We start from the raw sequence: 15,137 nt of genomic DNA, 5'->3' as shown, positions 1-15,137 counted from the left end.
TTGAGTTTGGGAGAATATGATGCAACTCGTGGAAGGAAAAAAGTGTTTTGGGGACGAGCTAGAACTTTGGATAAAGAGGGATGCTAAATGACTCGCTCGTGCCCGAATGTCCTTTTTCATTGGTTATTCCTACCTGTGTTCCTGGACAAAAATTATTGTAAATTACTGAAGATTCTAGATTAATTCTGGAAGATTTGCAATCTATTTCACATTTGTAGATTATGGGTGTTGGAAGACTGTGGGAATATGAAGGTTGCAAAGTCTTAGCTGAATTTTAGAGCAGCAAATGGGATGAGACTATTACAAACATTGCTTCCCATGATTAAGATTGGCTAACTTTGCTCAATAATCAGAGATGCTAAATCTTGGAGATGTATCATTTGATTTTGGAGTACAGTGATTTATTTGATGCTCAATTATTTGGCATGTGGGAAGAAGGGAATATACAGTCAGCTTTGATCATGATAATCTAAAGGATCATCAAAGTTGGTTTCAGTTAACAGTTCACATGGATGCAGTTGATTTTCTAATTTTGCAAACTAATAAATGATAAAAGATCAATAAAAAGATTGAACCTTTTAAAAAGAATCTGAATATGTCACAAATGCTCTGCAAATATTAAACTGCAAACACTATTTTTGCAATGTAGTAGAAATTGTCAAAGTACAAATGTAGAGGTTTACAATTTTCCCCTATTTAAAGTGGTCTGCTGATTTTTTTTTGGATTTTTTTTTACATTATTGGCAGATAGTTGCATATTCTGTGTGATTCAGACTTTTAAATGGATGATAATGGGATGTGGTTTATTTTTATGTTACTTAACTTGATACGGTATTGTTAATATGGTACATAAGTATTCAATGATTATGCACAAATATTCAAGAACCAAAAATTAATTACATTCTGACCACCACATGGGAATAATTTATTTTATAAAAAAAAATCTTTGCATTATCTTTAATTTTGTATTTGGGGGGTGGGGGAGGGGGGGAAAGACCTGTAACTATACTTGTAACAGCATCTTCATTGTTGGGGTCTTTCATGGCTTGGTTCAGCATCATGCTGAAGAAGATTGAAAAGAGGGTTGGTGCGAGAACACAGCCTTGCTTCACGCCATTGTTAATGGAGAAGGGTTCAGAGAGCTCATTGCTGTATCTGACCCGACCTTGTTGGTTTTCGTGCAGTTGGATAATCATGTTGAGGAACTTTGGAGGACATCCGATGCGCTCTAGTATTTGCCAAAGCCCTTTCCTGCAAGCTCACACCAAGACACAAGAGAAACTTGTCCGTGAACTACTCTTTGCAGACGATGCCGCTTTAGTTGCCCATTCAGAGCCAGCTCTTCAGCACTTGACGTCCTGTTTTGCGGAAACTGCCAAAATGTTTGGCCTGGAAGTCAGCCTGAAGAAAACTGAGGTCCTCCATCAGCCAGCTCCCCACCATGACTACCAGCCCCCCCACATCTCCATCGGGCACACAAAACTCAAAATGGTCAACCAGTTCACCTATCTCGGCTGCACCATTTCATCAGATGCAAGGATCGACAATGAGATAGACAACAGACTCGCCAAGGCAAATAGCGCCTTTGGAAGACTACACAAAAGAGTCTGGAAAAACAACCAACTGAAAAACCTCACAAAGATAAGCGTATACAGAGCTGTTGTCATACCCACACTCCTGTTCGGCTCCGAATCATGGGTCCTCTACCGGCATCACCTACGGCTCCTAGAATGCTTCCACCAGCGTTGTCTCCGCTCCATCCTCAACATCCATTGGAGCGCTTTCATCCCTAACGTCGAAGTACTCGAGATGGCAGAGGTCGACAGCATCGAGTCCACGCTGCTGAAGATCCAGCTGCGCTGGATGGGTCACGTCTCCAGAATGGAGGACCATCACCTTCCCAAGATCGTGTTATATGGCGAGCTCTCCACTGGCCACCGTGACAGAGGTGCACCAAAGAAAAGGTACAAGGACTGCCTAAAGAAATCTCTTGGTGCCTGCCACATTGACCACCGCCAGTGGGCTGATCTCGCCTCAAACCGTGCATCTTGGCGCCTCACAGTTTGGCGGGCAGCAACCTCCTTTGAAGAAGACCGCAGAGCCCACCTCACTGACAAAAGGCAAAGGAGGAAAAACCCAACACCCAACCCCAACCAACCAATTTTCCCCTGCAGCCGCTGCAACCGTGTCTGCCTGTCCCACATCGGACTTGTCAGCCACAAACGAGCCTGCAGCTGACGTGGTCTTTTACCCCCCATCCATAAATCTTCGTCCGCGAAGCCAAGCCAAAGAATACTTGTAAAAGATATGTGTTCACAATAAATATTTCATAGCTCTCGTAAGGATTTTGGAGCTGTCGTAGGGAAAGAGAAATGTATAAATTTAATAATGCATTGATGGTTGCATCTTTAGACTTGTATTTTTCTGGAGTAATTCCCATACTAATGACAAATGTCAGCCATTTTGACGAATGGAGATGCAGGCGTAAAACATATCTGCAGAGTAAGACTAAAGATGTAACTTGTGGGGTTTTACCTGTTTGCTGAATTTTGTAATTGGTTTTACATGTTTACTGAACCATCAGAATGTTCCAAAATTCATTATTGGTTGGGCTGGTGGAAATTCTGCAGGTGCAGTGGGAAATTGTGCTGAAAGAGTGATCACAGTATGACTGAATTCCTCATACAATGGATGCAATAGTACAATCTATAACCTGTGTATTATACTAAACAAGGAAGACTGCTTGAAATGAGGGAGGAATTGACCAAAGTAGACTGGGTGCACAGGTTTTATGATGGGACAGTAGAAGACTTTAAAAGAGATTTTTCACAGTGCTCAACAAAACTTTATTCCAGTTAAAAACAAGAACAAGAAGGTTAAGGAGAGCCAGGCTTGGTTACAAAGGATATATGGAGGGCTATGGACTGGGTGCAGATCAGTGGGACTAGGCAAAAAAAAAGGTTCAGCACTGAGTAGAAGGGCTGAAAGGGCCTGTTTATCTATGGTTCTATATAAATTAACAGCTCATGCAGACAAACTGCAAGATTGGGAAAAGAATTCCTAAGCAAGCAATAAAGAAAGGAAAGTTAGATATGAAAGTAAACAATCACAAAATATATAAAAAAACACAGTAAACATTTTTTAACCACCACAATCCTTGTGCTGATGATGTATCTGCAAGGGAAAGATTTTTTGACCAAGTCACAGTAAAGCAATTACCTAAGTTATAATTGATTGTGATTTATAAAGGACTTTGAAAGTGATGTTTTTATATTCCTTGCTGTTTTTATCTGTAGTGGAATAAGTCACAGGTAGGAACAGGTTAAGATCAAGTTAGTGAGTAGTTGGTATGTCTTGTCACATCACTACAATAGTCTGAAAGGGGAGGAGTTAAACTAAGTCCAATAGCCTCTGATTAACTTAACTATTTTGTTTGGAAGTGGGAAGCAATTTTAGAGTTTGCTAAGATTTAACCCTTGGAGTTAATTGGGAGACAAAAAGTTATCTAAGAAGTAAAAACACAAAAATGCTGAATGAACTCAGCAGGTGTCGCAGCATCCACAGAAGGGAAAAATATATAACCAAGGTTTCGGGCCTGAGCCCTTAAGATGTTCAAGTTATGAGCAAAAAGCAGGCAGGTGCCTGAATAAAAGGGATGGGGGAGGGAGAAAGAAAGGGAATGGGGAGGAGCACAGGCCAACAGGCAAAAAGCAACAATTGGACATGGATAGGACAGGAGAGGAAAGGTGAGAATTGATTGGGAGAGGGGAAGTGGCTCTGTGCATGCAGAGCTGGAGGGAAAGAGAGAGAGAGAGAGAGCTATAGGAAAAGAGACATAGGGGAAGGGGAGAGATGGTAGTTTGTGTAGGGGGGAGGGGGTGGTGTGTCTAAGGGAAACCACAGAAATCAATGTTAATGCCATTTGGTTGGGGGTTACCCAGAGAGAAAATGAGGTGTTGTTCCTCCTCCAATTTCTGGTAGTCTCAGTCTGGCGGTGCCATGGACTGAGACCATGGACAGGGATGTCAGTATTGGAAATGGGGTGAGGAATTGAAATGGGTTGTCATGGGAGATCCCCTATTGCAGTGGTCAGAGTCGAGGTGCTCAACAAGGTGATCTCTGTGATGCCATAGATGACCCCTGCGGATCCACATGTTGCTTCATTTGTAAGAATGTTCTTTAAGATCCAGATTAAAATATTCTTGATATTTAAGGATTCAATTCTGTTAATGGTCTTGTGATATGCTACTTGAGTATAGAAAATGGAGACTGCTAAATTCATAAAGAAATTGACATTACAAGTACTAGCCTTTTACTATCAATAGGAAAATGCACGTATTTTTATAAGAAACATTTTGTACAATATTCTGTGCATTAGATTTAAAAGGTGTGTTTTAAAAATAATATTTTGCTGGAAACATAAAATGCATTCTCTACTTTTACACAAAATAATGGAATTTAGAAAATTACAAGTATACTTGATTTGGAACAAAGATGTTCATTTTTGGAAAGGGGATAAAATCGTATCTTGATCTGTTGCGAATTATTAAAGTGAGCAGATGCTGTGATTTAAAAAAAAATCAAAATGCTGCCAATGCTAGAAATGTAAAATAAATGTAGTGCAGGAACAGGTACCAATCAGGCAGCATCTATGAATTTTTTTTATCGGAAAAAAGTGAAAAAATACCCTTGTTTGGGTTACATAAATGCATTTTCACATGGAATACAATATGTGTACTAAATCTGAATGCTGAAAAAAGCAGTCTGTTCTGCTTATTGTTGAGAGGATTAGAATAATTGCCATCTAGCTGAACTAAGCTATTCTATAAACCAAGCCCTACATTAGAATGCCATTGTAAATGCTCATGTTGCTTGATATTTTTCCCTTCAGAAAAAAGGAGTTTAATTCCATTTCTGTATGACTTGATCTACCTACCTGCAATGAAGCAAAAAATATCATTGTATGCTTCTGTTTGTAATATTTTTGCAGTCCTAAAACTATTCAGATGAAAGGGTCAAGATAATGCAGTAGAACTAACAACATAATCTTCAAAAATGTTGGTTGATTTGATTCAAAGAGCATGTTATTCCACTGCGTTGCTTAACTTGAATCAAATGAAGCCAAAGTGGGATTAAAAAATTCATTTTCCCTGTTATGCTGAAGCAGTGGAGCAGATTTATTTGTGCATAACAACCTTGTGAGTTTGAATGGTTGTGGTTGATTACTACATTTGGTTAAAGTTTGTGGTATGTTTGTTAAGCCATAATAAAAGCACTTCTTCAGCTGGAAATGAATATGTATTTTGTTAATATTTTCAGACCATCAACAAAACATAATTAAGTGGTAGTTACTGTAAATTAGAAATGTACTGATTATACCCTGAATAATGCTGCATTAATTTGGGTTTCTTTAAAACGAGCAATAAATACAGTACAACTCCGATTATTTGAAATCGATTCTCTGAAACAAATCAGAAATCCTCTTTTGTCCAAAATTTTTTCAGAGCCAAACTGACCGGGGGCATCGGTATCTCGGTGACAGGCAGCAGCAGACCTTAGGCTCCTTGGGCTCTCGGCACAAGTGGGGCTTTGGTGGGGTGGTATCGGTGATCTGCGGTGGCTGACATTTTTTGATGAGAATTAAATATTTTAATGGTTAAAAAGCCTTATCTTGTTGTTTGTTGTTGTTTAAACATTGTTACAAGTGATTTGCTGGTGCTACTGGGCTGTTTTAGAAAATTACTAATTCTTTGAAAAAACGTTTATCCAAAATAGGCCCGGTCCCAACCGTTTGGATAATCAGAGTTAATATTGTAGAAGAAAGTTTTATTAGCATGTTTTTCCATCTTAAAAATAACAAATATATTTTGTATTTGACAATCACTATAATATACTTAAATTAGTTTGCATATCATCCAGTGTTCTTTTTGAAAGGGATAGTTTTATGAAGACATGCCTTCTTCACCATCTTGTTGATTTGAGACATCACACTCATTGAACTATGTATCTATCCCTAAGTCTCTGCTGTTGAACAGCGCTGTCCAGGGCACTGCCATTCACTGTGTGATTCATGCCTTGGATTAACCTATCAAAGTTCACCTCACACTTGTCAGAGATAAAATTCCAGATGAATCATGGTAATTTATATGTTTAAACTGAAGTACGGGGGAGCTCTCTGTGTGGGAAAAAAAGCGACCTCTTGTACTTCTAACCACCTTTAAAACTATGTCTCCTCACGTTTGCCATTTCAGCCTTGGTGGGGAGGAGAAAGCCTCTGGCCATCCACAAGATCAATGCCTTTCTTCATCACTCATCCTCCGACACTCCAAGAAAAGACTAAGTTCACTTGATGTGACTGGTGATTATTGAGGCATAGTAATTCATTTACAGGATTTGTAAGCAGAGGGTCTGGATGTTGATTTGGAGACACTATTTTAAATTATATCTTGCCATGTGTAGAATTTAAATGTGACTAATTATGTTGATCTGGAATTTAATTTTTTTTCAGCAATGTCCTTGAAACTAATTGAAAATAATTGATTCATTATTTTTACCTTCCTCCACTTTTTATCTGAAATACCATGTCTTCCTACATGAATCGGAGGATAGGAAAAATTTAAGTGCTCGCTTAACCTGTGGAGTATTTGGAAGGAAGCAGGTGAATTGAATGCGAAGTTCAGGAAATGTCAGTTCATGGCCTTCATGAATTTAATCAAACTATTTCTTGCTCAAAATTGGTGAATGATGTCAGAAAATTGAGAATATTATTACTTCTTCTGGGGCATTAATTTAAGAAACTATCAATAAAAGTTTTGGCCACTTTGTTCCTTTCTTCTTTGTCGGTAATGTTAAAATGGAATTCTGTCCTTGCCACACACTTCCATGTGTCTGAACATCAGTGAGTTGAAATACAGTGTCTGCTAAGATCTGTTAGTGCTAATTTAACAATGTTGGATAGGATCAATTAAAATTTTGATTTTAGTGTTCTAATTTTCCACAGTCGTTTTCATGTTTATAGTTGATTCAGCATATATTGGCTTCATAGCATTTCTTGCTCAAAGAGAGGAGGGATAATAACTCTAAACATCCCCTCTGCTGGAACAGATTCATATCACTGCTCAGGTAGGAGCTGATAAGCTTCAACACCAGCCTCTAAAAACTATTCATCACTGTGGATGCAAGTGCCACTTGTCATGTTGGGTTCAAACACACTTGTAATAAAAACTATCTTGAGCCTGGAGTTGCATTCATAACATGCCTTTGGTGAACAACTATATACATAAGTATTGCCTGCTGCTCCCAAACTCACCAGATGCATAACTCTTCCGGATGTTGAAGTCCCGCCCTGTGACGCCATAGGCTCGCTCAATGTCCCGCCAGTAGTGTTACACCACATTTCCCCTTACTTTGCATTCGAAGCTCCCTTTTCTGTGGCTTCGCTCTTGTTTCAGTTACCTTTATGCATTCAGGTACAAATACACATAAAACATTTGCAATACACAAGTCCTTCTTGACTCTGGGCATTTTACAGATTCTACAGATTCAATCCTTGTGGTCTCTCCTCGGCCTAACCGCATTCTTATTATGCCAGCTGAACTCTGGACCTGCCTTTGCAGGAGTGTCCATTTCTGGCTGGAGCTCTTATTGCTTTTCACCTTGAGACTCTGGTATGGGCATGAGATGTTGGTGATTCCGTCTTAGTGTCCCTTGTGATCGGCTAACCATGTGCAACTCTAGGTTGTGGTGCACGAAAGTTACTGAACCTTGCTGAATTGCAACAGAGATCATCTCCGAGTACCAGCTTTTCCAGGCCGCTCATTCTATGTCTCTTGTTACATCTGTACACCTCCCTCTTCTTGTTCTGGAGTTGCAGCAGGTCTGGGAGTTCTGGCTGCAACCTCTCTAGAAGGGTCAGTAGAGTTGTGCAAAGGCAATGTCCCATTAGCAACTGGGCTGGACTCTAGCCATTGCTCAGCAGGGTGGCTCTTTGCACCAATACTGAGCAGTAAGGGTCTTTTGCCTTCTTGTGCAGGTTCTTCACTATTTGTACTGCTCACTCTGCCTCACCATGGCTTTGTGGATACTTAGGGCTATTGGTCACATGCTTGAACCCATAATCTGCTGTAAAGGCTTTCATGTTTTGTCCAGAGAATTGTGGACCGTTGTTGCTTACTAATGTTTCTGGAATGCTAGGCCGTGCAAACATCGTTTTTAAGTGAACATTTACATCGGTAGCTTGTGTTGGGCTGAGTTGTACTATTTCTGTGAATCTCAAGAAATAGCCCACCACTAATAAATAAGCATTCTCTCCAAGAGTGAACAAGTCCGGCCAAGTTTTTGCCATGGCCTGTCAGGGAATTTACTTGGCAACAGTGGTTCTCACTTCACTTTGCCCATGAGCGGCAATGGGACCCTTTGAGGTACTTTAAGTGAAAATGGTTTCACATCAGGCTTGAGTTTAATGGGGGGCGTGGCAATATGGCGTAGGGAGCGTCGTGCCTTCCCGGTCTCCCCCAGGCAGTTATATAAATACCCGTTTTAAGAATATTTCTTTTCTGTTAAAAGTCTTTGTTTTGTTTATCAATTGTTTTTAGTTTAAAATGGCAACAACGATTAAGGAAAATAGAGTTCAAATACAGAACAAAACTACACTCTCCGACTTTGGAAGAAACTCGGCCTACTTGCCCAGACAGAACCACGGAGTCAAGGCTGGAATCTTCTTAAGAACGGAGCTCATTAATTGGACTGTCGGATAAGCTGGCCTTGGACACCCCTCTGAAAGATGGTGATGAATATTGATTTGAAATGTTTTATGAAGATAAATTGCAGTAATTGGCATTGGTTGCTCGTGAGTTTTAAAAATCCAGATAACATTAAAGTTTATTAGTGATTTTTTTTGGATGGAATATCGGAAGGATGAACTTATTATCTATAAATACGGAACAAAATTACATTCTTTGACTTTGGAAGAAATTTGACCTATTTGCCCAGACAGAGCCGGAGTTGGTGCTGGAATTTTCTCAAGAACAGAACTTATTAAAGTTGATTTCGGACTCCTTTTTGAAAGATGGCGACGAATGTTGATTTGAAGTATTTGAAATATTTTCTGAAGATAAATATATATATGGAACTCCTTGACCTGCAATAAGGTTTATCAGTGATTTTTTTTGGATGGAATATTGGAAAAGTGAATTTATTATCTGTGAGTATGCATACATTGCAAACAGATTTTAATAGTTTTGAAAAGGTTTTTTTTAAACTAAACAACAAGATCAGTTTAATATTGAGAAAATTGGAAAAAACGGAAACTTTATTAAATTTGGAAACTCAGTAGAAAGAAACTATGAACAAGATTGATGATTTATAAAATTAAAGTTGAAGGAGCAATGTCCAAGAAGAGTTAAAAATTTTGAATAAGTTTTTCTTGAAAATAAACAATAATTTCAACTTAACATTGAGAAGATTGACAAAGTGGAAAATTTGATATTAAATTGGAAAACATAGAAGAAAGAACTTATGAATAACATTGATGCTTTGGAAGATCAAGACCGAAGGAATTATGTTCAAGAAAATTTTAAAAGATTTGAAAAAACTTTTTTTGAAAGTAAGCTACAAATTCAACTTGAGACTGAGAAGAATGGAAGATTTGGTCTTGAACTGGGATGGTCAGAGGTGTTTTAATTCAGTGGATGAAATTCAGGAAGACTTGAAAAAAAAATTTTAAAAAAAGCTTTTATTGATTGTAAACAATGTTTAACTCAGTGTTGGGAGGGTGGAAAGGGTGCAAAATTTAATATCAAGTTTGGATTTTCAAAAAAAAAGAGTTTATGAATAAGATTGGTTAAATTGATGGACCGGGGTTTTATGGATATAAGAAATGATGATTTTTCGGTTTCTACGTGTATTTTGTCTGCCTGGGGGGGGAGGGGGTGGTACTCCTGCTCCCGAAAGTCATAGGCCACTTGTGGTTTATACCACACCCATTTGGGTTTTTGGGAATTAACCACCACAAGATGGTTTCCTAAGGGGTTAGGGGAGGTGGGGGGGGGGGTGAAAATTAGAAAATTATTTAGTATCTATTATGTAATATTATACTAAGTCAATTTGAAATGAATGTATGGAGATACTATAAATAAATTTCAAAAAAAAATGTATTAAAAATAAAGGCTTGAGTTTAATGGCATACAGCTTCTGTACTAGCTCAAGTCCATCACAAAGTTTGGGGTATGCCTTTCTGACCATCTCTTGGTCTAGGTCGTCCACTCTGGCCACTAGGCTTAAGTCTCACTGAAGCTGGTCTGCCCCGTAGCGCCACTTGTAAGTCTCTCACCATGAACATTTCTTCTGTGGTGCTTCTCTCTGTATGAGAGTGTTTCTTTCGCCAATACCAGGACCAAAAATTTCACTCCTGCCCCCGCCCCCCCCCCCCCGAATGTAAAGTGGCTTCTGTCCTTTTCCTAGCTCGGTATCTCCGGGTATAATTCTTTTGAACACTTACTCGGGAATGGCTGTAACATCGGCCCCTGTGTTGATTTTGCAGGTCACTTTGTTGCCTCCTATGTTAATGTCGGCCATCCTTGCCAGATGCTATTTCTCCATGGAACATTCCATCCATATCTTCTGCTACTTCATTCACCATGCGTGTTGACCTACAGACTTTTCCATAGTGACCTCGTTTGCCACAGTTGTGGCATTCTGCATTCCTGGCTGGGAATTGAAATACTAAGTGGAATGGTAGTTTTCTGCACATGGGGCATGTCTTGCACTCTACTTTGCTCTGCGTCATTGTCTTTTTGCTGTCCTGGCATCTGCCCTTTGCCTCTAAACTTCTGCTGTCTTCCTCTCTTAAGTTGCACTATGTCCACTGCCAGTTTGCTTGCACACATTTCTTGCAAGTGGGTTTCCTGCTGCTTTATTGCCTCTGACTGTCTAGCCATTGTGAATGCTTTCATGAGGATGAGGTCTTTGTCAAGTTGCATCCTCCCCAACAGTGACAAATCTCTTAGACCCACTACTAATCTGTCCCTTAAACAAGGCTGGAATGAACGCGTCTACTGTTTCTGCGGGCTGCTTCACTCTCTTGTTAAATTTTGCCCATTCGTAAATTACATTCTTCTTAGGCACAAAATAATGATTGAACTCTCTTCGTACCTCATCGTACTGCTGCCACTGTTAAGTCTAGGCCCCGAAGCGTGTCGTCAGCCTTGTTCCCCCATGCAGTATATTCACCTGGTCCTCTCATTCTGACAAGTAGAGGATCATCAGGGGACATGGGAGTGTGTGGTGGTTCTTGTTCTTCTGGTCAGATCTGGCGTAAATGGCATTGAGTTAATCTGGGAGTGAAGCAGCTATCTCCTACTTAATTTGGTTTTGTCGAATGCTATGTTACTTAGGCCCTGTCACAGCTGTCTGGTATCCTTCATTGTTTCCAATCATGTCTGGAATCTCCACTTCGCTTGGAAGATGGCTTTTCATAGATCGTATCTTCTCCTTGTGTAGTGTTCTGGATTTCTAGACTTAAATGCTTGTGATCTGGCTCTCAGCAGGTTCTGGATTACATTGTTCATCCAGGGCTTTTGGTGGTGGCATTCAAAATTATGTAGGCTTTTTCCACTGAGGTTGGGTGGGATGTAAGTCAGAGGTTAGGGGTGAAAGGGATGGTTAATGGGAACATTACGGGGAACATCTTCACACAGAGAATGGTTGGAGTGTGGACAAGCTGACAGCTGAAGTAATGAATGCAAGTTCAGTTTTTACATTTTGAAAAATTTTGGATAGATGTATGGATGGGAGGGTTCTGGAGGGATATGGACTGGGTGTAGGACAGTGAGACTCAGCAGAGTAATAATTTGGTACCGACTCGAAGGGCCTGTTTCTGTAATGTTCTATGGTTCTTTTCATGATATAAAATTTCACTCCTCTCTATGTGTCATCATTTATTACTTAGTGTTTGTTTGATTGTACAAAATTACCACAAGTGTGTGTGTTTTTTTTTTACAACTGCTATCATCCCGTGCAATGACAAAATGGATAGAAAATTAATTTATGGATATATATTGTTCAGAAATTACTTTTATAATGAGAGCCTTGTATAGTGGCATGAAACTTATTGAAAATGTTGCACTTTCGTGGGTCTATGTACTTGAACAAGGGGAGAAAGTTATTCTCTTTAGCAGTTTGAATCTATGATGTTATTTTTATTTTCAGAACATCGTCAATTTATTTTTAAATTTTTTTTATTTACAAACTATTCTTGTGGCAAAAGCTTGGCCTTTTGATTAGAGTTGAACAAGTAATGGATGTAGGAGAAAATAGCAGTTGAAAGTTGCTTAGGAGTACTTGCTCCTCTGTTCATTTTTAAGGTTTACAATTGATAAACACTAGTTAGTCATCACCATTCAAAATAGCAAAACAACTGTGGCTTTGTTTTTAAATTTAAAAAAATTATTACACCCACAAGAGAAATGCCATTATCTTTCCTGACCTATGCTTATTTCAAGAAGAATGTGGAAAGTCATAAAAATTGTCCTTTGTTTTATAAATCTCTGCATTTAAACTTAAACATTTTATGATGTGTGTTTTGCATCAGGGGAAAAAAATATAGGTTTTGTGTGATTGTAGTGGCCACAGGAAATTAACTCATCTGTATGCATAATTAAGGAAATGGGGGTATTTGAAGGGGTTGCTTGCAGCTGTAGAGATCTTTTCTGCCTATTGACCCAGTGTTTTGTGAGAAAATAACTTATTTTTTTCGTCTGTTTCAATTTGGTTTTCTATGAAATGCAGAATTACTTGTTAGCATGTATTATTACCATGCAGTTTGCATATTATATTTTCATAAGTTGTGGTAGCCATTTTAAAGTATTGTTTACTTTAAAGTATGTTGGTTAAGTTAAGTAATGAAACAAAATTAAATTAATTTTTGTAAACTATTTTAAAACAATTTACCACTCTGTTTTTAATGATGTGAAATGGTAGTTATTCTGCAGTGGTTGTTGGTTGTCAGAATTCCCTTGCTTGGTCCCCATCTGGCCATGTGTGTCATGAGTTAGAATTGCTGGCAACCTTGAAAGGGTGGTAAAAAGGCTGGATCACAGCTGCATGCTTAAAGTGTTCTGTGTATCACACTTTTACCAACTTTTACAGGGATCAAAATTGTTAAGGATCTATCCCACTGCTAAGAAGGAAGAAAGGAAATGTCACATTGGAAAAACACCACAGGAAAATATGAAATGTCTTGAAAATGGTATGAATTTCACTTCTTTTGTATCTCGGTATTTTCATTTCTCGTGAAAGTATTATGGATGTGACAGTACTTAGTCTCTGTCAATCTGGACACAATTTTGGATCCAGTAGAGTTGTACTTTTGTCAATGGCAAAAGAGTGATTGTGTCAAAATGTTGCTGTGAGCATTTAATATAATGTTTGATGCATTTTTTCTGAAGTTCTTGCATTTTTAGAAGTGTCAAATTTTTGTGATAATTGTATTGAACCTGGGAAAAATATGTACGTGGACTATTGAATTGTGGCTTAACTTTATGCACTCAAAAGACTTGAAAAGTTGCTGTTCACAGCAGCAGTGAAGAACGTTGCATTGTGAAGAGAAGGAATTGTATGTTTCTTTGATTTTTTTTGTGCATTAAGTCTGAAAATAGATTTGTTTGTTGTTAATATTTTGGCCTTCATGACTTGAATGGACATTCCATCCAGATAAGAACAATAAAAGAATAAACATGGCAATGGCTTTTTGGAAAGTTTGTGATGCTCTGAATCCTTGTGCAGGCATTAATGGTTGGCGGTATTCTTTATTTTTATCTGAGTTTTATATAATTTGGAAATTAGATGTTTTGGTAATTAAGAAATGAAACGTTTTTAATGCTCCTGTCTATTTGCAGACTGATAAATGGCCCTTTGCTGGCATTTATTTTTCCATTTAGAAGAACAAACTTGTTTGGAAATTAGACAGAGTGGATGGAGTTTCACCATGACATGGAATTCAACTAAATTTATATTTATTTATGAACAAGGGTGCACATTTTTGGTGTCAGGCTGTCAGAAGATGAACTGAGTCCTTTATTTGATGTAGGAAGGAACAGCATTATGATAGAAAATTGTTTCATTTGTGTTTACACTCTGATTTTGTTGTCTGGTATCCATAAAGAATTCCATCTTGAACTTGGAACTCAGTTGGAGGGGTTTTGAAAATGTAAGAATAATGAAAACTGATAGGTTTTATACCATCTGTTATTAAATGTTAGGAGGGAATACTTTTAAACCACCATAATTAAAATACTTTGGAAGCTTTATTTGGCTGTAATTTTTGAATGAAGAAAAAATATACTGCCATCTCTTGATAATAGATGAGAGAAGGAATATTTTATATCATTATTTTGTCTCAAACTATAAACACAGCAGTGCTTCATGTTGGTCAATATATCTCACAGATGCCATGTGGTGAATTTTATGCTCAGCTTTACATTGTCAGTAATTAAAGGAAATTAATTTTTGAAAGATCCTCTCACTTGTAAATAGTGTTTTGCTGGATCTGATCTTCATGGGTGACATTCTCAGGAAAGTTGTAGGTTCAAGTTCCATTCTGGAGACCTTAGTATAATGTTTAGGCTAGATTGAAAAAAAATTGTAATGTCAGGGTTAATTTTTTTTAATGGAGCATTGAACTGCAATATCATAAAAACTCCAGTATCTGTCACCTATGGGGATTGGTAGATGCCAGATAAGTGAATTTTCTGGTTGCTTGAGATTGCATGCTGCATGATTGATGAACTAACCACTAGGGGGCACCATTTCAAGCATTTAACTATTTTTTTTACATATTTTGTTTCCATTACTTTTATTGCCGGTTGCTTTAAGTTGCTCAAAGGTTGAATTCTGGATATAATTAAACCCTATTGCACTCTGAACCAGTCTTTCAGTTCTCTGGAGTGTTTGGACCAAGCTTGTGGCATACCCTGAAGTTGAATGGATCCAGCAAAATTCAAACACCGCATTGGTGAGCAGATTATTGTTCGTGTGGCACATTGTGGATTTCACCATTCATCTCTGTATATGTTTGAGAATAAACTTCTTTTCTTTGGCTGGCCTTGAATAGCCTTGCATTTTGTAGATGTAGCATTGCA

At 38.3% G+C, this 15,137-nt stretch overlaps 1 protein-coding gene across 6 annotated transcripts in view; it reads left to right on the top strand.

Annotated features, from left to right (window-relative positions):
- plekhg4 (pleckstrin homology domain containing, family G (with RhoGef domain) member 4) overlaps nt 1-15,137 on the top strand; it is a 193,918-nt gene that overhangs the window by 19,539 nt on the left and 159,242 nt on the right. For 2 of the 6 annotated variants that reach the window (XM_069901416.1, XM_069901417.1), the window contains exon 2: nt 13,147-13,246. The exons of the other annotated variants lie outside the window; for them this stretch is intronic. In XM_069901416.1, the coding sequence (XP_069757517.1) occupies nt 13,244-13,246 (3 nt within the window). In that variant the 5' untranslated portion in view covers nt 13,147-13,243. The remainder of the gene's footprint in view (nt 1-13,146; nt 13,247-15,137) is intronic. 6 annotated transcript variants of the gene reach the window in all.

The sequence above is a fragment of the Narcine bancroftii genome, chromosome 10 (genome assembly GCF_036971445.1).
Source record: "Narcine bancroftii isolate sNarBan1 chromosome 10, sNarBan1.hap1, whole genome shotgun sequence".
Lineage (NCBI taxonomy): Eukaryota > Metazoa > Chordata > Chondrichthyes > Torpediniformes > Narcinidae > Narcine > Narcine bancroftii.
Note: the sequence above shows the minus strand (reverse complement) of the source record. Positions and strands in the feature narration are given on the sequence as shown.